General features: G+C 44.0%; 1 protein-coding gene across 1 annotated transcript in view; it reads right to left on the bottom strand.

The window, feature by feature from the left end:
• Positions 1-24484, bottom strand: part of DDX1 (DEAD-box helicase 1) — a 192941-nt gene that overhangs the window by 41533 nt on the left and 126924 nt on the right. Inside the window, exons 18-23 of the mRNA XM_069235963.1 lie at positions 22916-22967; positions 16626-16772; positions 16347-16438; positions 13366-13438; positions 13142-13214; positions 13014-13056 (exon numbers count right to left, since the gene is read on the bottom strand). Of these exons, the coding sequence (XP_069092064.1) occupies positions 13014-13056; positions 13142-13214; positions 13366-13438; positions 16347-16438; positions 16626-16772; positions 22916-22967 (480 nt within the window). The remainder of the gene's footprint in view (positions 1-13013; positions 13057-13141; positions 13215-13365; positions 13439-16346; positions 16439-16625; positions 16773-22915; positions 22968-24484) is intronic.

Here is a 24484-nt window from a genome sequence, read left to right as displayed (position 1 = left end):
ACCGAGAAGCTGCTTTGCGGATGACAGCTAATAGTATATTACCAGAGTGAAGCCCCTTTTCTTATGTGTAGAATGAGGTCTAGGTGGGACAGGCAGGTATTTTTTTTTTTTTTTAAATCTTTTGCATAACAAGTCAGTATATGTTTGACCAACCAATGTGCAACACTTGACTCAGAAACGGCACGCTCTTTGTGTGGCTTGGAGTTTGACACGGAAAGCTGTTGTGTTTTACAGAAGGATTTGAATCTGTCAATGTATTACATTAATACTCTCTTGATATCAAAAGTATGTAGAGCACATTCCGCTACAGTCTCTGGTTGTGGAAAAAAGACAGAGCTCGAGTGTCTGGTTAATGTGAAAACTCTAGACTACCTTAGAGAGGATTCTTAGATTGGTCCTGAGGGTCACCCTATCGTGAGGGACCTGGAAAAAAGGCTCTTGCAAGGTAGGAGCGTGTATTTTTCTAACCCGCTTGAGGGAAGTGATTGCCTCAAGAAAAGCCACCTTCCAGGAAGAAATTGCAAAAGGCAAGAGTAAGGGACTCAAAAATCGAGCCCATTAGTCTTGTAAAGAATACATTAAGATTCCACACATGATCAGGAGGCATCAAAGGTGGGATAACTCTTTTGAGGCCTTCCATAAAAGCTTTAATGACTGGTATTCCGAACAATGAAGCATGTTGCCTCTTCTGAAAGTAGGAAGCCACAGCAGACAGGTGTAACAGAATGGAAGTATAAACAAGTCCTGACTTTTGCAAGTGAAATAGGTAACAATGTATTGTACTGATGCTGTAAGAGGATCGATATGTTTAGAAAGACAGTTGTGCACAAACCTTTCCATTTAGCTGTATAGCACGCCTTGGTAGTGGGCCTGTGTGCTCCTCCGAATAGACACACACTTCTCCAGAAGGTTAAGATAACCAAACTTTAAGACCTCAGGAGCCAGGTCGCCACACTGAGCTTCTGAGGGCTGGGATGCTTTGGTTTTGTGTGAGAAGGTCCGACCTGTTGGAGAGCTTTTAGAGCAAAACTAGAGAGAGCTCGAACAGTCTGGTGTACCATGCAGGCGTTCCCAGGTTGGTGCTACTAGAATGAGAGTGAGGAATGTTAACCTCAGCCTCTGGGCCACAAACGGCAGGAGTAGGAGAGGCAGAAAAGGGTAGGTAAATATCCCGGACTAGCTCATCCAAAGTTCATTGCCTATGGACTGAGTGTGGTAGCCTGATGGCGAAGTTTGGGCATTCTGCATTGTTTGCAGCAGCACTTTGAACTGGTAATAGTATCCTCTCAGAACAAACCTCGGGTATCTTTGATGTGCTGGGTGGATGGGTATGTGGAAGTAGGCATCCTTCAGCTCTAGAGCGGTCATGGTATCGCCTTACTGGAGTATTGGTATGCTGTCTTTTAGAGTTATCATGTGGAAGACCTCTTACAGATCATATTTGTTCAGGGGCCAGAGATCGAGAATGGGTCAGAGGGAGCTGTCCTTTTCTGGAGTTAAGAAAGTACAGGGAATAGACCCCTTTTCTGTCGTGTTTTAGAACTGGCTCTATGGCCCCCTTGGCAAGAAGAACCTGTATCGCCTCCTGAAGAAGTCTCAAATTGTGTAGGTGGGGAGGAATATTTGGTGGTGTCCGAGTGAGTTCTAGACAGTACCCCTGCTGTATAACGTCACAAACCCAAGGGTTGGACATGATTTCTGACCAACGGGGTAGAAATTCCTGCTAATTCGCCCAATAGGTGTTCTGTGGTCAGGAGAGGGTAGAAAGTGTCATTGTTTAGAGGGCCAGACCCTTGTCATTATTGCTCCTGTAGCCACCTATGTAGTAATCCTGGGAAGGCAAATGCTGCGTGGGCCTTCTAAAAGGGGAAGAGGTTTCTGGGGTGGGAGTTTTTGCTGCGCAACAGTATTGGGAAGGTCGAAAAGACCAAAAGGGAGTGGGTGTCTGTATGTTGCCCATTGCTTTGACCGTGTTTGTTTCTAGCATCTTTCACCCCTGAGGGCCAAAGAGATGCTGGCTATCGAAGGGTACATTTAAGGACCTCCGGTTTAAAACCAGACACGTGCAGCCACACATGGCAATGCAAGAGGATGCTGGCGTTAGTGCCGCTGTGTCAGTGGCATCCAGCGCACAACGGATGTTGGTGTTAGAGATAATTTTCCCCTCTGCCACCAATTCCTGCCTCTTCTTGCGTGCTGTTTTGGCAGATGTTGGACAAATCTGCCATCTGATCTCAATGGGCCCAGCTGCAGCAGGATAGTAAGCCGATGGAGTTGGCGATGCGCCAATGCATAGCAGATTTTGCTGCTACCCTTTTTTCCCTGGCATCTATTTTCTTGCTCTGCCAGGCTGGAGGGGGAGTATCACCTGTACCCTATGTGCTAACTCATTTTGAAGATATGAACAACTAGAGAGTATGGGGGTAATTGGCCTTGTTTGTATGGACGGTCATTAGGGAAGGCCCTACATTCTCTACTGACAGTAGGATTAACTACCCTCACTTTAACTGCCTCTTTAAATATCTCAGTGGACAGTCTGGGAACCCCCTTGAGCATGGGAAGGTACAGAAGAAGGTGTTGGGTGGAGAGGTTCTCATGAGGAAATCATCCTCTTCATGTTGCACGTGCATCCCACATTGTGGAAAGTAGTGCCTCATGAAAGACATTGTGTAAGAGGTGACATTATGTGGAGGTGAAGGTTTTACAGTGTATAGGTCTGGGTCTGTATTCACTGTGGATTCTGCATCAATTATCCCAGGGCCCTGGGGAGATGAGGAAGGTCAAAGGGTTGCCTTAGACTAACTCCACCGCCCCCCACCCTGCCAGCCTGCCTCCTCCTAGTGTGAAGAATCCCAAAGTGAATGCTGTGTAGAATCCACATGCAGTAAAGAAGAAGAGGGAAAGGTTGGAGGAGGGGGTGGAGAAGAAGTTCGAGAAGGCGGCAGTGGAGAGGTAGCCCTGTTGTGCATTTTAGACCTTTTAAGAGTGGGAGGCATAGGAGGGTTTAGGCGCTCCTTAAAAGTCCATTTCCTCTTGTGAGGAATTGAGTCCTTTTGCAGCTGTGGAGGCTTTGCCAAGATCCGACCAGTGCCCGGCTGGATGTGGATTCACTGCTATTGGCGTTGAGATGTTCCTGCAGCAGCAGGACGATTGGTTGGTGTAAGGAAATGCCTCCTTGGCATGGTTGCCCCCTGACTTTTTTGCCTTTGCTGATGCTATGTTTACAATTGAAAGTGTGCTGAGGCCTGCTAACCAGGCCCCAGCACCAGTGTTCTTTCCCTAACCTGTACTTTTGTATCCACAATTGGCAGACCCTGTGTAAAGAAATGGCTCCCTGTTGCAGTTACCCCCCACTTTTTGCCTGATACTGATGCGGACTTGACTGAGAAGTGTGCTGGGACCCTGCTAACCAGGCCCCAGCACCAGTGTTCCTTCACCTAAAATGTACCATTGTATCCACAATTGGCACACCCTGGCATTCAGATAAGTCCCTTGTAACTGGTACTTCTAGTACCAAGGGCCCTGATGCCAAGAAAGGTCTCTAAGGGCTGCAGCATGTCTTATGCCACCCTAGAGACCCCTCACTCAGCACAGACACACTGCTTACAAGCCTGTGTGTGCTAGTGAGAACAAAATGAGTAAGTCGACATGGCACTCCCCTCAGGGTGCCATGCCAGCCTCTCACTGCCTATGCAGTATAGGTAAGACACCCCTCTAGCAGGCCTTACAGCCCTAAGGCAGGGTGCACTATACCATAGGTGAGGGTACCAGTGCATGAGCATGGTACCCCTACAGTGTCTAAACAAAACCTTAGACATTGTAAGTGCAGGGTAGCCATAAGAGTATATGGTCTGGGAGTCTGTCAAACACGAACTCCACAGCACCATAATGGCTACACTGAAAACTGGGAAGTTTGGTATCAAACTTCTCAGCACAATAAATGCACACTGATGCCAGTGTACATTTTATTGTAAAATACACCACAGAGGGCACCTTAGAGGTGCCCCCTGAAACTTAACCGACTGTCTGTGTAGGCTGACTAGTTCCAGCAGCCTGCCACACCAGAGACATGTTGCTGGCCCCATGGGGAGAGTGCCTTTGTCACTCTGAGGCCAGTAACAAAGCCTGCACTGGGTGGAGATGCTAACACCTCCCCCAGGCAGGAGCTGTGACACCTGGCGGTGAGCCTCAAAGGCTCACCCCTTTGTCCCAGCCCAGCAGGGCACTCCAGCTTAGTGGAGTTGCCCGCCCCCTCCGGCCACGGCCCCCACTTTTGGCGGCAAGGCTGGAGGGAACAAAGAAAGCAACAAGGAGGAGTCACTGGCCAGTCAGGACAGCCCCTAAGGTGTCCTGAGCTGAAGTGACTCTAACTTTTAGAAATCCTCCATCTTGCAGATGGAGGATTCCCCCAATAGGGTTAGGATTGTGACCCCCTCCCCTTGGGAGGAGGCACAAAGAGGGTGTACCCACCCTCAGGGCTAGTAGCCATTGGCTACTAACCCCCCAGACCTAAACACGCCCTTAAATTTAGTATTTAAGGGCTACCCTGAACCCTAGAAAATCAGATTCCTGCAACTACAAGAAGAAGGACTGCCTAGCTGAAAACCCCTGCAGAGGAAGACCAGAAGACAACAACTGCTTTGGCTCCAGAAACTCACCGGCCTGTCTCCTGCCTTCCAAAGATCCTGCTCCAGCGACGCCTTCCAAAGGGACCAGCGACCTCGACATCCTCTGAGGACTGCCCCTGCTTCGAAAAGACAAGAAACTCCCGAGGACAGCGGACCTGCTCCAAGAAAAGCTGCAACTTTGTTTCCAGCAGCTTTAAAGAACCCTGCAAGCTCCCCGCAAGAAGCGTGAGACTTGCAACACTGCACCCGGCGACCCCGACTCGGCTGGTGGAGATCCAACACCTCAGGAGGGACCCCAGGACTACTCTGATACTGTGAGTACCAAAACCTGTCCCCCCTGAGCCCCCACAGCGCCGCCTGCAGAGGGAATCCCGAGGCTTCCCCTGACCGCGACTCTTTGAATCCAAAGTCCCGACGCCTGGGAGAGACCCTGCACCCGCAGCCCCCAGGACCTGAAGGACCGGACTTTCACTGGAGAAGTGACCCCCAGGAGTCCCTCTCCCTTGCACAAGTGGAGGTTTCCCCGAGGAATCCCCCCCTTGCCTGCCTGCAGCGCTGAAGAGATCCCGAGATCTCTCATAGACTAACATTGTGAACCCGACGCCTGTTTCTACACTGCACCCGGCCGCCCCCGCGCTGCTGAGGGTGAAATTTCTGTGTGGGCTTGTGTCCCCCCCGGTGCCCTACAAAACCCCCCTGGTCTGCCCTCCGAAGACGCGGGTACTTACCTGCAAGCAGACCGGAACCGGGGCACCCCCTTCTCTCCATTCTAGCCTATGCGTTTTGGGCACCACTTTGAACTCTGCACCTGACCGGCCCTGAGCTGCTGGTGTGGTGACTTTGGGGTTGCTCTGAACCCCCAACGGTGGGCTACCTTGGACCAAGAACTAAGCCCTGTAAGTGTCTTACTTACCGGGTTAACCTAACAAATACTTACCTCCCCTAGGAACTGTGAAAATTGCACTAAGTGTCCACTTTTAAAACAGCTATTTGTGAATAACCTGAAAAGTATACATGCAATTTTGATGATTTGAAGTTCCTAAAGTACTTACCTGCAATACCTTTCGAATGAGATATTACATGTAGAATTTGAACCTGTGGTTCTTAAAATAAACTAAGAAAATATATTTTTCTATATAAAAACCTATTGGCTGGATTTGTTTCTGAGTGTGTGTACCTCATTTATTGTCTATGTGTATGTACAACAAATGCTTAACACTACTCCTTGGATAAGCCTATTGCTCGACCACACTACCACAAAATAGAGCATTAGTATTATCTCTTTTTGCCACTATCTTACCTCTAAGGGGAACCCTTGGACTCTGTGCATGCTATTCCTTACTTTGAAATAGCACATACAGAGCCAACTTCCTACAGTTGGTCAAAGTCCTCAGAGGCAGCAAAGGACACAACAGTAGAAGGTAGTCTGGAGAGGGTCTATGACAAAAAGGGTCAGAGCTCAATATCGACTCCGAATGTCTCAGCTCTGTGGTACACCGGAGCCCTCAGAGGCCACATGGCATCTCGAGGCTGCTGCCTCCACTTGGTGAGTAGAAGGAGCGCCAGTACTCACTGTAATCTTTGCAGGCGCTGAGCCGGCAGAAGCACTTCTCTTTTGACGTCCACCTCAGGATCAAAGCTTTCCAGTGAAAAAGACGCTTCTACTTCTGTTCATGTAGCATCCAACTGCTCAACATTCGACTCCTCTTGTTCACCAAAGATGTCAGGAGTATCTTCTTCCTCCCATCTGTGCATCATGGCAGCTGCAGCGATTCGACAAGCATTCCAGTTCTGATGGGTCTTCTTGTTTTGAAATACAAGACACACCGAACAGGAGTCTTCACTATGATCGGCAGACTAGCAAAGGTTGCCCACCTTGTGGAGGTCGGTTCTTGGCTACATGGCGTGGCAAGTGGGGCAGAACCAGAATAGAGTTCTTTCCATTACTAGGATGTTCTCTATTTAAAAACTGTTTTCAAGAAGATGGTGATCGGCACGGAGTGAAAGGTACACAGTGGTGGAGACCGTCTAAGACAGGGATTGTTTCAAAGAACCGACAAGGCACGAACCCGTAGGATCAGCGAGAACACTATGTGGTATGGAACCAGAGATCACTTTGACAAGTCTGAACCCAACGGTGGAGGAAAAAAAACTATCTAACAATGGAGCAAATGCCCATGTGCAATACCACTAATAGTTAGAGTCACTAGGTGTTGTGACTCTAAAAAACTTACTGTGCAGAAAATGAAAATGTCACTTACCCAGTGTACATCTGTTTGTGGCATTAGTCGCTGCAGATTCACATGTTTCGCACAGTCCGCTGCCTGGTGTTGGGCTCGGAGTATTACAAGTTGTTTTTCTTCGAAGAAGTCTTTTTTGGTCACGGGACCGAAGGACTCCTCCCTCTTCGGCTCCATTGCGCATGGGCGTCGACTCCATCTTAGATTGTTTTCCCCGCAGAGGGTGAGGATGGAGTTGTTTGCTATAAATAGTGCCCATGCAATGGAGTGAATACGTATGTACATAAAAAGTTTATAATAATTATTTACAAATGTACAAATGTTTAAGATTTAAGATCTACTTCTAAACGGCTACAGGCTTCCCGGGGAGGCGGGAGGGCACATGTGAATCTGCAGCGACTAATGCCACGAACAGATGTACACTGGGTAAGTGACATTTTCAGTTCGATGGCATATGTTGCTGCAGATACACATGTTTCGCATAGACTATAAAGCAGTTACCTCCCCTAAAAGCGGTGGTTTAGCCTGTAGGAGTTGAAGTAGTTTGGAATAATGTTCTTAGTACAGCTTGGCCCACTGTAGCTTGTTGTGCATTTAGTACGTCTACACAGTAGTGTTTAGTAAATGTATGAGGCGTAGACCAGGTTGCAGCCTTACATATTTCGCTCATAGGAATGTTTCCTAGAAAGGCCATTGTAGCACCTTTCTTTCTGGTTGAGTGTGCCTTTGGTGTAATAGGCAATTCTCTTTTGGCTTTAAGATAGCATGTTTGAATACATCTGACTATCCATCTAGCAATGCCTTGTTTAGAGATTGGATTTCCTATGTGTGGTTTTTGAAAAGCTATGAACAGTTGTTTTGTTTTCCTGATTAGCTTTGTTCTGTCAAAGTAGTACATTAGTGCTCTTTTGATGTCTAATGTATGTAGTGCCCTTTCAGCCACGGAATCTGGTTGTGGGAAGAACACTGGCAATTCTACTGTTTGATTTAAATGGAATGGTGAGATGACTTTTGGTAGAAATTTTGGATTTGTTCTTAGAACTATTTTATTTTTGTGTATTTGAATAAATGGTTCTTGTATGGTAAATGCCTGTATTTCACTTACTCTTCTGAGGGATGTGATTGCAATGAGAAATGCGACTTTCCAGGTTAGATATTGCATTTCACAGGAATGCATGGGTTCGAAAGGTGGACCCATGAGTCTTGTTAAGACGATGTTAAGGTTCCATGAAGGAACTGGTGGTGTTCTTGGTGGTATAATTCTTTTTAGCCCTTCCATGAATGCTTTAATAACTGGTATTCTAAATAGAGACGATGAATGAGTAGTTTGTAGGTAAGCAGATATTGCTGCGAGGTGTATTTTTATAGATGAAAAAGCGAGATTCGCTTTTTGCAAATGTAGTAAGTATCCCACTATGTCCTTTATAGAGGCATGCAATGGTTGGATTTGATTGGTATGGCAGTAGCAAACAAATCTTTTCCACTTAGATGCATAGCAGTGTCTAGTGGAAGCTTTTCTAGCTTGTTTTATGACCTCCATGCATTCTTGTGTGAGGTCTAAGTGTCCGAATTCTAGGATTTCAGGAACCAAATTGCCAGATTCAATGATGCTGGGTTTGGATGCCTGATCTGTTGTTTGTGTTGTGTTAACAGATCTGGTCTGTTGGGTAGTTTGACATGCGGTACTAGTGAAAGGTCTAGTAGAGTTGTATACCAAGGTTGTCTTGCCCATGTGGGTGCTATCAGTATGAGTTTGAGTTGGTTTTGACTCAACTTGTTTACTAGATATGGAAGGAGAGGGAGAGGGGGAAAAGCGTATGCAAATATCCCTGACCAACTCATCCATAGAGCATTGCCTTGTGATTCGCGGTGTGAAGGATGCGAAGTTTTGGCATTTTGCGTTTTCTTTTGTTGCAAATAAATCTATCTGGGGTGTTCCCCAAATTTGAAAGTACTTGTTCAGAACTTTGGGGTGAATTTCCCATTCGTGGACTTGTTGGTGGTCTCGCGAAAGGTTGTCTGCTAGTTGGTTTTGGATCCCTGGAATAAATTGTGCTATTAGGCGAATGTTGTTGTGAATCGCCCACTGCCATATTTTTTGTGTTAGGAGGCACAATTGTGTTGAGTGTGTTCCTCCTTGTTTGTTTAAATAATACATTGTTGTCATGTTGTCTGTTTTGACAAGAATGTATTTGTGTGTTATTATGGGTTGAAAGGCTTTTAACGCTAGAAATACTGCTAACAGTTCTAGGTAATTGATATGAAATTTTGTTTGGTGTACATCCCATTGTCCTTGAATGCTGTGGTGATTGAGGTGTGCTCCCCACCCTGTCATGGAAGCATCTGTTGTTATAACGTATTGAGGCACTGGGTCCTGAAATGTCCGCCCTTTGTTTAAATTGTTGCTGTTCCACCATAGAAGCGAGAGGTATGTTTGGCGGTCTACCAACACCAGATCTTGAAGTTGACCCTGTGCCTGTGACCATTGTGATGCTAGGCACTGTTGTAAGGGTCGCATGTGTAGTCTTGCGTTTGGGACAATGGCTATGCATGATGACATCATGCCTAGAAGTTTTAGCACAAATTTTGCTTGTATCTTTTGGTTTGGAAACATAGCACTTATTACCTTGTGGAATGCTTGCACTCTTTGTGGACTTGGAGTGGCAATTCCCTTTGATGTGTTGATGGTTGCTCCTAGATATTGTTGTGTCTGACACGGTTCGAGGTGTGATTTTGTATAGTTGATGGAGAAACCCAGTTTGTGAAGGGTTTGTATGACATATGTGGTGTCGTTTGTGCACTTTTTTACTGTGTTGGTCTTGATTAGCCAATCGTCCAGGTAAGGAAACACATGTATCTGTTGTCTCCTGATATGTGCTGCTACTACTGCTAGACATTTTGTGAACACTCTTGGTGCAGTTGTTATTCCGAATGGCAACACTTTGAATTGGTAATGTATTCCTTTGAATACGAACCTTAGGTACTTTCTGTGAGAAGGGTGTATCGGTATATGAAAGTACGCATCTTTTAGGTCTAATGTGGTCATGTAATCTTGCTGTTTGAGCAGTGGAATGATGTCTTGTAGTGTGACCATGTGAAAGTGGTCCGATATGATGTAGGTATTTAGTGTCCTGAGATCTAATATTGGTCTTAATGTATTGTCTTTTTTTGGAATTAGAAAGTACAGGGAGTAAACTCCTGTGTTTTTTTGTTGTACTGGTACTAACTCTATTGCATCCTTTTGCAGTAGTGCTTGAACTTCTAGTCCTAAAAGTTCTAAATGTTGTGGTGACATTTTGCGTGTTTTTGGAGGGATGTTTGGTGGGAATTTGTGGAATTCTATGCAATAGCCATGTTGGATTATTGCTAATACCCAATTGTCTGTTGTAATCTGCTGCCAAGATTGGTAGAATTGGCTTAGTCTTCCCCCCACTGGTGTTGAGTGAAGGGGTTGTGTGACTTGAAAGTCACTGTTTAGGTGGAGGTGTTTTTGGAGTCTGGAATCTTCCCCTACTCCTTGGGAATTGACCCCCTCTATATGCCCTGAAACCTCCCCTTTGGAATGAACCCTGATATGGTGTGGTTCTTGTTTGTTGGCTGGTGGTGTCTGTGGGTTGGCCACGAAACCCCCCTCTAAATGGAGTTTTTCTAAAAGAGCCTCTGCTCTGCGGGGAGTAGAGTGCGCCCATGGCTTTGGCCGTGTCTGTGTCCTTTTTTAAGTTTTTCAATGGCTGTGTCCACTTCAGGGCCAAAAAGTTGTTTCTCGTTGAAGGGCATATTAAGGACAGCCTGCTGGATTTCAGGTTTGAAGCCTGAAGTGCGGAGCCAAGCGTGTCTCCTTATGGTGACAGCAGTGTTGACTGTTCTCGCTGCAGTATCGGCTGCGTCCAGTGAAGAGCGGATTTGATTGTTTGAGATCGTTTGTCCCTCTTCAACTATTTGCTGCGCCCTTTTTTGGTATTCCTGGGGAAGATGGTCTACGAGAAGTTGCATCTCATCCCAGTGTGCGCGGTCATATCTGGCCAGCAGCGCTTGAGAATTTGCGATGCGCCACTGGTTGGCTGCCTGTGATGCTACTCTTTTTCCTGCCGCATCAAATTTTCTGCTTTCTTTGTCCGGAGGTGGGGCGTCGCCAGATGTATGGGAATTTGCTCTCTTGCGAGCTGCCCCTACTACTACGGAGTCAGGTGGTAACTGCGAAGTAATAAACACTGGGTCTGTGGGTGGTGGTTTGTATTTCTTATCCACCCTTGGGGTGATGGCTCTTGATTTTACGGGCTCTTCAAAAATTTGTTTTGCGTGCCGTAACATCCCTGGTAGCATTGGGAGACATTGATATTGGCTAGGTGTAGCCGAGAGGGTGTTAAATAAAAAATCATCCTCTATAGGATCGGAATGCAGTTGGACATTGTGGAATTCTGCAGCCCTAGCCACCAGTTGCGAGTATGAGGTACTGTCCTCTGGCGGTGACGGCTTTGTGGGGTATGAATCGGGATCATTGTCCGGCACTGGGGTGTCATATAGGTCCCAAGCGTCTTGATCCTGATTATCTTGACTTATGGTAGTTTGCGCTGGTGAGTGCATTTGTGGCTGTGTTTGTGCCGGCGATGCCTGTTGTGGTGGAGAGGGCGGAGGCGTGACTTTTTTAACCACTTTGGCTTGTGGTTGTGCGTCATCCTTGAGAAGTCCGATCCTTCTTTTCCTCATTATTGGGGGAAGGGTTGATATCTTCCCTGTGTCTTGCTGGATGTACAGTCTCTTTTGTGTGTAGTCTGATTCTACACTTTGGAGCTCTTGTCCAAATCTGTGCATCTGGCCACTTATTCCTTGTTCCTCTGTGTAGGATGAAGGTGTGGAACTTTTCGGCGCCGAGAGAGAATCTTTTTTCGGCTTCGGCACAGACAGAATTTTTGTGGCTGTGTCTCGGTGACGATGTTTTTCGGTGCCGGCATCTTGTTTTTGCCTCTCGGAGCCGCTATCTCGGCTCCGAGGTTGCTCCATGGCGGTCCCTCGACCGGAGTCGGGTGTCTTCGCTATGGGCGTGCCCTTTTTCGGCGCCTTCGACGGGTCGCCGGTTTTATGGGTCGAGCCATGGCCTGTTGGCAGTGGCGTCCCCTGGGCTTTTGTCTTCTCGATGGTTTTAATTTTCGACGTCTTACTCACTGTTTGTTGCTGTTGTTCGACGTCGGAGTCTCCGGATTCTGATTCCGGAACCGAGAATGTTTCCTCTTCGTCGTCGAAACGTTGTTTTGTTGGCGTGGACGCCATTTGTAGACGCCTGGCTCTTCGGTCCCGGAGTGTTTTTCTGGACCGGAAGGCTCGACAGGCCTCACAGGTATCCTCCTTGTGCTCGGGGGACAAGCACAAGTTACAGACCAAGTGCTGATCTGTATAAGGATACTTACTGTGACATTTTGGGCAGAAACGAAACGGGGTCCGTTCCATCGGCTTCGATGTCGCACGCGGTCGGGCCGACCAGGCCCCGATGGGGGAATCGAAGCTACCCCAAAGTCTTCCGATGATCGGTGTCGATGTACCTAACTATCCCGATACCGAACGGAACAATACCGACGCTTTCTTCCGAGATTCTGACTAACTTTCCGAACCGAAACACGGAGCGAAAAGGAATACGTCCGAACCCGACAGCGGAAAAAAACAATCTAAGATGGAGTCGACGCCCATGCGCAATGGAGCCGAAGAGGGAGGAGTCCTTCGGTCCCGTGACCAAAAAAGACTTCTTCGAAGAAAAACAACTTGTAATACTCCGAGCCCAACACCAGGCAGCGGACTGTGCGAAACATGTGTATCTGCAGCAACATATGCTATCGAACACAGGTTTTACAAATCAGAGTCCAACACTAAATAGCGGAAGTATGCAACGCATGTCTATCTACAGACACACAAGACACAAACTTAATATTCCCATGAAAAATTACCCAAGTCAGAGAAAAATCACCCTTAACATAGGGCTTGTTTTATCGGTGGGGTGGAGAGTAGATATACAGCCAATTGTAATGTTTCTACTCTATACTGAAAGAGGTGCAAGCATAGGCAATACTTTATGTAGCATATCTTTTCAAGTGGGTATAAAAATAACTTGTGTTCCTCAATCATTACAAAGATTTCTTACGATCATATTACTTACCTTCTCTTTTTCCGAAGCCACAAGGGATATAGCTAACCCCATTCTAAAAGACAAATCAAAAGTTAATCAATGGTTGACACTGACAAAAAATGAATTTATTATTATCTAAATCAAAAAACGACACATACCTTTCAGCTCTACCAACTCGTCCAATGCGATGCACATAGTTTTGTTTTTCATCAGGAAGAGTTACATTTATAACTTAAAAAAAAAAAAAGAAAATTTCAGAATTGTCATTTTGTCTAGCTAGCTACACATCAAGATCAGGCCACACTGCACATAGCCAAACATTAAAGGTGTATCATTTACCAGAACACAATCAAAAAGCCAACATTGCAGTATATTTGCTTACCATATGGAACACCTCGGATATCAATCCCTCTGGCAGCCACATCGGTGCAGATTAGGAATCTCACTTCAGCTTTCTTTAAAAGTAAATAATAAACATTTGTTAAATCCAGAAATTCCTCAACGTTTCCCCTTACTAATGTCTTTTGAGTTACATAACACATTACTCAGTACTACACATCCACACTGAGCAGGAGTAGGAAGAAAATTGAAAGCCACTCATTGCTTAGGTGAAACCTGTGTGCTGCTATTTTTCCAGTTTAACACTCTACCATGACTCTGGTTATTTATCCTCCCCTTCTGGTATTTCCACAGGCTCAATTACTACTTCTGTCCATGACTGGTTAGGTGGGATCCGTGTCTGGCTGACTGACGTACTCTGCTGTTCCCAGGGCTTTTCCAGAGAATGGTGCCTGTTGGAAAATGGGCAGCATATCTCCTTTTCATCTAACCCTGTGCCATTATTAGCCTACGAAACAATACTGAGTGATTGCACTTAATGTAGTGTTGTCCAACCCTTCTGCAAGCCACTCAGATATTCTTTGTGAAGTTTAATCTTCTCACAGTGTACATCAAAAGTAAGAAAATCATATTGTAACCAGCCACCAAATCCTAGAACATCACTATGTTCCACACATTTAACAGGAGGAGGGAGGACACTGGACATAAACTGCCTACAAACTAGGAACGATAGCAGTCTTTCTTGAAAAAATCCTTGCTAGCCTCAGTATTAAAAATGTGGGTGTATGATGAACGTTAAGTGTAAAATTGTCTATTCAGGGACGATACAGGCAATGAAATCCATATATGCCCCCAGTGGAGGAAAGAGTTCCTCTGTCCACAGGTTCTCCACTGTCCAGACTGGAGAAGGAGGTTACTGATGAGAAGTAACTGGGAAGTAACTGGGGACCCCATTCAAGGTAAGTGCAGACACCAGCACATCAGGGGACCACAGATTACTCGCTGACAATATGTGCTGACATATGGAAACTTAAGCATCCGCATGACATAGAAAACTGTTGTCTATCTAGCATGCATGGTACCTGCATGTGCACCAGTTTCTTCCTGACCTCGATCTTACTATTCAGTGGTGAGCTGTGCTCTGTTCCTGGAGCTGGCATGTGTGACCATGTCTCTGTGATGCTACAACTGGACTCAGACACATCCTGAGTTGCTGGGGCATTCAACATTTTAGATATAAGCAATCTGAAGAGAAAAGGTTATGGACTTGCACTTCACTAACCTTTTATTTTTCTTCAGACAATGAGGGCTCTGTGTTTTCTGACACAATGCTTCTGGCATCATGTAAGACCAATGCTGTAGAGTTTAAGAGAAGGGATTCTGCTATTCAGAAATGGAAGGTGGCAGAGAACCACTGAGCATGGGAGACAAACATCAGGGAGGTGTCAGTGTGCTGCACTGAAAACATAGTTCCTGCAAGACCCAACCAAGGTTAAAGAGCTAAGCACTCCTTCCACTTCAAAAAGAAAGTCTACGTTACAGCAATTAAAGAGAAAGCAATATGAACTGTTGAACAACCTAGGAGACTTCTGGCACTACAACTCTGACAGAGAATCCATGTCATCTATCCTCATGATCTGCACTGCATATGGGAATTTACTCTCTCGCCCAACAGACATCCTTAAGGATCCTTCCTTCTTTACCAATCTATGTGACTTTGACCATAATCACAACAGAAAACACATTGGCGTTGGAGGAATTTCATGTGACAAAGAAGAAATCCAAGAGAGTAATAATAATGATTATCAATGAGCCGACTAACTCTAGGTTAAGTACTGGTGGTACCAGTGATGGGCACCAACGTTCATGTTTCGTTACCAGGACTTATTTTACACTAAATGACTTTGACCCAGAGCAAACGAAAAGCAGAGATGGGAGGAAGAGAACTATATGATAACAGACAAAAGAAGAAAACATGGGTGAAAACCTGCAAAAGTGAGACAGACAGGAAGCACAGGGTTGTTGAAGGAGGACATATGACATCATACATTTCCCATTACTGTCTTACTCTAGACCTCCTGGAGGAAACGAGGGTCAGCGGGGAATCCTGGCGAGAGGATCCCAGTAAGTGACAGAAAACCAGTCCTGTCTGGGCCACATGGGGGTCGATGACCCCCATGATAGAGAGGAGCTTGCCACTGTGGAGTGCAAGCTGTCACCCGTGGTTTTGAACAAGTGGACCCCACCCACCCACCTGTCACCCGGTAATGGGATCCCTGTGAAGGGAAGGTCGTCATCATGTGCCATCATGGTCTGCGACCTCCTGGTGGAACACTTGCTGGTCCATAGACTCGGAAACTTACGCATCATCAAGGAAGAGACCATGTAAGGATGCAGGTCCTCTAAGTTGGGAGGGCAAAACTCTCTGAAGGTGCACCCCAGAGCATCCCAGGCCTCTTGGGATTGGTGAGTGCCATTGGGTCAGGTAAGGCCGTTCCAGGCCTGTGGGCTTGCTGGAGAATTGTATGAACTTAAGAGTTAATGGTAGCAGCATTTAAGTGTTAAGATGAAGCATAGACTGTTGAATGAGAGAAGCCTCTGTGAAACATCTCCATTACTGAATGTGGATTAACTATCCCTACTAGATGGGACTGAGACTCCAGGATTCCCCCGAGATGGTACAAATTTGTGGACCTTAGGAGAACTGTGTAGATTATTTGGTGTGTCAATTACATGCTTTCTGTGTTTATAGTAAATATTTATTTTCTAATAAAGCTGGATCAGCATTCATTTTATTGTTGTTATTGTCTGCACTTTGGATCTAGAGCCTGTGTATGCCTTACATCTACCTCCCCCTGAAGGGCCCTGGCCTGCTTCATCAGTGCTACCATTGAAAGTCAAATCTTGGAAGGGGAAGTATATGGCTCTGTTACTCAGGGCCATAGTAGGCCCCAGGACTTCAGGTTAAAATAACTCAAACTCCTTTGTTGGGGCCAGTAGTTCTTTCTCGAGTTACTTTCTTACCTTAAATTTTTCCAGGTTTTGTTTTCTTTCCTGAGGTTTTCTATCCCCATGCAGGCACACACAGGAAAATTGGTGCCCTTTTCTATCTGGGCCTGAAAAGGCAACAGAAAGAATGAGAATTGTGAGCATAAATATATTCAAATATTCAATGGGAAGATTGTTTCTTTACATATTAATTAAACCTACTAAAAACAAATTCGTTTTTTTAAATACTTAGAACGTGGAAAATGGCATAAAAAGTAAATGGACGCCAATTTAAATGAAATACTTAAAAAGTACCTCCTCCTTGTTGGATAAAGTATTCTTCCATGTTATCGCAGTCAATTTTAGTTCTGCAGAAAATAATTGCCTGGTCCATTTTGTGTTCTTTGATTGCACGCACAGTATATTCACCCTTCAGGATTTTGATAGCTTCTGACCACATCTCTGAAAAAAGAAAATCAGTATTTTTTTAAACCTTCAAAACACACATACAGTGTAAATGTACTACTTTAAACATTACACAGGCTTTTAAGGGACATGATTGAAGCAGATAATCTTATTCCTGACAATAACTAACAGGAAAACCTAATAGTAATGCTCCATAACTGGGGAATGCGAAAAACAAGTTAGGTAACTGTAACAAAGTTTTTTTATTTATTTCAGACCTGATATAAATTCACATGGGTTACATATTTCTGTCATCTAATGGTGAGAACTCTAGCATCTTCAACAGTTTTACAAAATGTGGTATCTGAAGAAAGCATGTCTGCCATAAACAAGACACTGACCAAAAGCACAAAATCCACTCTAATTCACTACACTATTCAAGTTGTCTGAACTTTCATACTTTGGTCTCAACTAGAACTCTCTTGAAGTTTAAGTGGGTTGCATGTGAATCTGAAACTAGCATTAGGCTGCTGAGCCAGCAGGTTACGAGTTGTGTGTTCAGAACAAACATATAAATCTTTGCATAAGGTAGGGAGTAGCTCAACATATTCAGACAGTCTGAGAAAATGCTATACAACTGAACAGACTCATTTTTGATACTCTTGGTTTTTTAATTAAATGTGTGGGGATTCGTGAGGGGCCATCGCAAACTCAGAACCCAAAATACCCAATACTCCAAATGAGAAGAGGGTCTAAAAATGCTGAGGTGCCTGCAAACAGGTCAACATGGTGGAACCTTTCCTGAATATCTACACTTAAATTTTATGTTTATAAACACAGCCATAAAATGTAATTCCACCACTGTAATTTGTTCTGAACTTGGGCACCATCCCTCTTATAAAGGCCTTATGTAAGAATCAGATTTTTTTGTATAGTGCCTTTCAATTGTAACTACGCTGACAGATACTTTGGGCTGTTGGCAGTGAGACACCGCTAAGGAGCTACCAGAGGATGTAATCTGGCCCTTATTATTGTAGCAACATTACTTCTCATCTGCATTGCGCCCCCCTTTCACTAACACCACAGTATTATGGTGCAGGATATGGACCTGTGGCATAAAGGTCAAATGTCTCATGTTTGCTGCACTGAAGATTTACACCAACACAATTACATTTTAAAGTATAACTTCAGATCTGCTAGTGAAGCACTTAACAGCTGAAGCGAGAAACTTGACCAAGTACGCGTTAAAAGTAACTTGCATCGAAATGTAAAATAGCCTACTTTCTACCTTAGTTATGCTACCTCCCAAGAAGTACCTTGGAGCAGAAAACCAGGGTGTGAAATGGGTGAAAGTGGTGCATGTCAAATAAAACTGGCATTAAACATGCAGTGACAAGATTACGTAAGCTATTCCACTGAACATGTTGATGTAGCTTTTAGCTACTCTGAAAGTCTAGTTGTGAAAAAAACTCACTAGTTCCAAGGTCCACATAAGGAGCAGCAGGGACCATCCGCACACTCTAGGACTACTACAGAATTTTGATAAATGTACTCCCAGGATAGTAATCGACTCCCCAAATTACCTATGAGGGATCTAGCTCTCCTGTCAGAAAAATTCATATCCCTGGCACGAAGGCATAACGGGAAGTTAATTATTCAACAGTTATCTTAAAATCTACTAAACAGTGTTCTTGGGGTGGTTTTCTTTGTCCCCAGCCAGGGTGTGTCCACTCAGCCCAGTAGGGAACTTGGACACATCAGTAAGGGTTAGTTTTTTCAGGTATGGGATTGGAAGGGTTCTCAAGTTAATAGGCCCACTACCAGGAGGGCCAAGAGACCTTCACAGACAGGCAGAGAATCTCCACATTTCCAATGAGGCCCTAGAATAGAGATTTCTGGTACTGATTTGCAGTAACATGAGAGAAAGCACTATAAAAGCGGACTAGAGTCACCTGGCAATCACTGGGTGGTGACCATTATAAGGAACGCTTCACACCACCAACATCTCAGACCACCACTGGACTTTGAGAAGATCAGTGTAGGATAAACATTCATCTACCCTAAGGAAAGGAGACCTGATTTCTCCTAGTATCAAGATCAAAATGTGCTCCTCAGGGGTTAGACCATCTGAACATCTATGGTACCAGGTACACAAAACAAAGTGTCTTTACAGAAGCTACCTGTGGTTCCAGGGATGTAATAACGGAAAGGGTGTTGTGACAGAAGAGCCAGCAGAACCTTGGTAATCAGGACCAGTGCTAAAGCACTGGCTATAGAATACAGAGGACAGGAAGGGCATTTTTAAAGAAAACAGAGTATACCAGTGGGAACAGAACCTCTCTGTGCCCTGGCCTTGGAGGCCCATGTTCAGCAATCTCAGATGTTTTGGGAGCTACTACGAATAGCAGTTTGTGGATAATTAATACTGCTCTAGCCCTCCAGGAGTCTGCGAGGCAATACAGTTTGCTAGAAGGGTCAAAAGTGATCTTTGCAGCAGCTTTTGGTGCTGAAAACAATTTATCTAAATTTACATCCCCATTGTTTCCTAGAGGCATTTTTAAATGGTCGCCACTACCTTATATCTCATGGCCTCATTTTAATCTTTACACTCTTTACTAATTTGGTTTGGAAAGTTTACTGACTGGTTTCTTGACTTTAATGTTGTGTTGCTTTGCCTTTAACACTTTATTCACTTTTCTTTCAGGAAAGCCTACTCCTTTCTGCCACAGATCCTAGGGGTACATCTAGTGTTTTTCAGTGAAACTGAAGAGCTGTAATGAAAGCACTTGATTAACTTGGGAAGGAGAGCTCTCTCAAAACAATTAGGTCTCTTCCCGTAGCAAATTTCTGCTGTGGATGACAATGCTGCTGGGTATCAAATTCTGTGCAATATCTGTTTCCCACACCCAAATATCAGGAGTTATTTTCATAACCTGGGAGGCAAATACCTATTCAGTCTGTGATTATGGGATGGTCAGTTTCCTTGCGGCCCACTAAAAATAATGGTGATGTGCTGGGCCCACTAATTTGGGTGTTTCAGTGCCATTTTTGAGTTCATCAACTGTGACTCCTGATCAAAAGGCAGATGCATCAAGCTCATTTGGACTTCTGGACAAAATCCAGAGAGTCTGAGACGGAACAGGCAAAGTTTCAGTTTTAAACAATCTGCCCTTTTCTTTTCCATCAAGTAAATGGGAAGTGTTATATATCTTCTACTCTCTTTCCACAGAAACCTTCCATACCTGCTATGTAGGACCTGTTACTGGCTGCTCACACATTTTCCTGCACCATCAGCACCTTAGGCACTTAACTATCCTTATGAAGAAACAGTCTATTTGGAGATGTAGTACTCCAGGAACATTTGTAGGCCACGTAAACTAGTTTCACATGTCTTCTAGACTTGAGCTTTAAAGTAGTCTTAAGTTTGCAATCAAACTTGGCAGTATCAACCCCATGTTGACTATACTGGTGAAGATATTCTGTATGGGCTTTTTAAAACTGTCTTAAATATTGTTTGTTCGGTTCAACCTCATGGGAGTTTTAACACGCAAGACTGCTCTCTAATTCCCGAACTGCATGATCACATCAAGATGGCAGGCTACTGTTTTTCTAAATGAATTATAAACTTAACTTTCAGCAGGAGGCAATAGTGAAATGGAATAAATATATACAGCCTCTCCTCATGCTGGTAGGCTTTTTAGTAATCATTTTGGGCATCGTTTTACTCATCACTGATCATGTTTGCCTACTTAAGGAGCAAAAAGCACAGGATCATTGGCTGTGACCTGACAACAAATTGTGCTAGTTTATCACCCTGATTTAGGGTTCATTCAATGTGTAGAGTTCTTTCATGAATATTTGTTGCTAATTGAGAAATGTGAACAATGTTGGGGTGTATGTGCATTGTACATTGTGAGAAATCATTTTAAGGCTGGCCTGTGGCTGACCCTCAAGCATTCTATGCCTGCTTAAGGGATGCCATCTGGTTGAGATATCTTTTCAGCTGCTCAAGAATGTGTCTCCTTTTGAGGCAGAATGTAGGTCTCGGGTCAAACCCTGGCCCTTAACTTTTCAGTTTCATGTCAGTTGTCGGGTCAAATACTTGTATCACCTCAAGCTCAATCTAGCAATCGATTTTCATGAGTGTTTAAAGGCAGACAGCATCAAAATATTTAGTAAAAACCCCAGAAACGTCCCAACCAAGAAGACATGACAATGAGTTGGCTTTGAGATGTTTCTTAAGTACCTCCAGGATAGAGTCATGCAATTGTCTTGTCAACATCTGTGGGTGTCTCTCCAGTAATGCAGATACTGGCCACAACTCTTAAACAAGCCTAATGCGGGTTGTGTGTAATCGTCCTCATCCCCATCCCCATCAATTACTATTTATAGAGATAAAAAACATTCCCTGCCCTCTGGATTCTGCTAATTGATCATTAAACCCCCCTCAAAAGATCTTCTGCCATGGCATAATGTATCCAATGTCATCATTTCTGCAACAGGATGGTCTTTTTGCACAAAAAAGCTTGTCATTTGGTGTCACCACAAACCATGAATAAAAAAATATAGCAGACAGTGTATGCATCCTTACAGGGCTTTCGTGTTACGGTGGAAGAACCTAAAAGGGCTATTTGCCATGACCGTTAGCTCCACAACCTGTTCCAAAAAGTAATTTTCATAGAACCCGAAAATGTCCATATCTGCTTGGTCCAAAAGCAAAGTTTGTCTAAAGTATTTAGTCAGCAACGAACCCTTGATGTAGTTTTTCAAACTGAGCATTTGAAGTGGGTCTACAGAGGGTACCAACGGTTAGGGGTCAATATCCTTACAAATGGCTTCACTGAAATTCTGCCACTATCAGGAACTGCAGCACCACTGGCAACCAAGTAATCTAAATTTTAAGGTTAGAGTATTACAATACCTTAAAACCATGATATATTTCTAGAAATGCAAGTTCTAACAAAATGGTTACATTAGTTACAGAATTAAAGCATAAAACGTTAACCAATCTAGATTTCACAGAAGAAAAAAAAATCCTGAGTGTCCCTACTGCGTGGAAAGAAGGGTGATTCTGGATAGTGTAGGATCACCAATAGATGCTGTCCTGCATTGCTCCTACAATAATAATATCTTGGTGCAGTCTCAGTTGCTTCTTCTATCAGGTTAGATGAGGTGTAGGATGCTGTGGCTCCTCAAGGTTCATGGACACTAGAAGTCCTCCAGAAAGGATTTAGTGGTAAATGGGAAGACTGGGGAAATAGGTGAGGCCTCCTTAAGGGCAGTCGCTCCTATTTCCAGATAACTTCTGCTTCAACACAGAAGGAAATGCCTCAGATTAATTCAGAGAACAGTATTGAGTCCCGGCAGAATTCACGTTTCCTAACTGGAGGGGCAAAGGGTGCCAGTTATCTAGATACAGATCTGAAAGCATAGATGCTCACAAGGCTGAACCAGTTTTGTCACAATGAACACCAGTTGTTTGCAGGCATGTCTCTGGGCTGAATGCAAATTATGCCCAGAAACCAGACAAGGGTGCTATTGGTTATTCGAGGGGTAGCCATACTGTGTGAAAGTGACTGTTCTTGACTATGAGGAACCACAAAAATCGTATCAAGACTCAGTAGATATTTCTCAATCACACATGTAAAAGCCCACTGCTGCTGCGCTATGAGTCAACTGCCACCATCTACTGACTTTGAGATGCACGGTCAACAGACAAAAACAACAACAGGTAAGGTCAGAACTACCAATGGAGAAAGGGTTCTATTTTCATTCAGATAGATAAGTTACAAAGCTTGCACAAGGGCAACTAAAAGGCTAACAAAAATAAACTGACAGTGCACCGTTCTTTTTGAGATGCATTCTTGCCCTGCCTCAGGTTTCTGACCATTCTTATATAGTTGGGGAGAGAGGAAAGAAGGACAACAGAATAAACTGGAATTCTTTTCATATGCATGCGTGCAGCTTCATTAGTATGAATCAGCATGTACTGCAAAATATGGAAAGCAAAGCATCAAAAAGAAACATGAAACATACTTCAAGCGGCTAATCCAACTACATAACTACAATATATGACTTAGTTTGCACACCTTTCTACAGAGATGTATTTATTTATTTTACACATATACTTGAATCAAATGACTATGATACATTTACTTTGGGGTGCATAGAGGTGGTAAAGGGGAAGGGTGAACATTTACCTGCAGAATTAGTGCCAGGTCTTGTATTATCTTTAGCATGAACTTCATCAGTCTACAGTGATGAAAAATTAAAAAACATATTATAAATTGTCAGGGGCATTAAATGTGTAAATCATATCATAAGGTCATTAAACAGCCAAATGTCCAGTAAAGCACACGTTTTAGAGATATTTTACTTGGTAGGCAAATAATGAACTTTGATACAACATAATATATTAGAGGCTACCTGAAAGTCCTTTAACGCCCCCCCCCACACACTCATGTCGAATTTCTAAGCAGTTTTTCTTGCAACATTTTAATAAAAATTAACAAAACAAAGACTTCAATATACCCTTAAAAACATCACATCTTGCACTTCACAAATAAAGACTGTCACAGCATTCATAAACTATCCTAATCCAATATCCTTCCACCAGTACTGGCTATGGTACTATGCAATGCCTTTGGTCCTGGCATATTCCCAGTAACCATTAGGTATGGGCTGCACCTGTGGTCAGTGGGACTGTCGCAGGGCTTGGCCTACCGCCATATCCAACCGCAGTCCCCTCAGCATAATGCCTTCCGGTGCAGTCTTCAGCTGTGGCAACAGGTATTTGACACACATCTTGGCTTTCACCCGCAGGCTGAAAATAATCTAAAAGTAGCCACTTAAGCATAGAAAAGCAGTAAAAGAGATAATCTACTGTAATTACTGAAACTAAGCAAATTGTGTAAATTGATAAGGGTCCACGTTACTTAATATACAATCTTGATGCCCATTTATCCACCTACTCAACTGTCTTGTATTGTTTAGAAACCAATCTGCAGTAAGCTAAGCAACAGCAGAAATCATAATGGCTATGGGATCTCCAAACAAGACATGTGGTAATAGGTGATATTTGTTCCACCCTGAGAAGTCCAATGAGGTCAGACTGGTGGGGGAAATGGAGCCTTTGCCCCCAGAAAAGAAATATTGAGTCTAACGATAAACAAACTGCTCAAAATATTAAACTGGTGCCCGATAAAACTAAGCAAGCTGCATCATCATAGAGGCTGCAATATGCGAAGAATAAACATATCACACTCCTGAAGTATTCCATAAATAGCATAGTTCAATAAATCTACAACTAACTTCTAATTCCAAGTCAAACCAATGGTGATATAGGGATTGTGCATGGCTTTCTTCTTAGTTCGCTCAAAAGCCTTAAAGTTTAAGTCACAAATCAACAATAAAAGTGCAACCAAAAAAACACACCAACTAGGCAGTGCACGAGGGTGCTTGCAGTCTAGTGGTAAGCCAGCAGAAGCAGTCAAGTGCAGCACCAAGGCTATTTTTTTTTTTTTTTTTTAGACTCGGGCAAGGGGCAGTTTTGCACTGTGAAAATAGTGCTACATGCAGAATAACTCTTCTTGTGAAATCCTATGTAATCTTGCAAAAGATACAAAACGTTATGATTAGGTGGACTGGGAAAGAAGTACTTGCAGGCCGGCAAGTACAATGGGGACATAGCCAAACTTGACGAATCATGCACAGAGGGTGCAAATGAATGAACGTTTTTCTTGGGAAAGCCAGAAAACAGTAATTTAACA

The sequence above is a fragment of the Pleurodeles waltl genome, chromosome 5 (assembly GCF_031143425.1).
Source record: "Pleurodeles waltl isolate 20211129_DDA chromosome 5, aPleWal1.hap1.20221129, whole genome shotgun sequence".
In the NCBI taxonomy this organism is placed as follows: Eukaryota; Metazoa; Chordata; class Amphibia; order Caudata; family Salamandridae; genus Pleurodeles; species Pleurodeles waltl.
The sequence above is the reverse complement of the archived record's forward strand: the minus strand, read 5'-3'. Positions and strand labels throughout refer to the sequence as shown.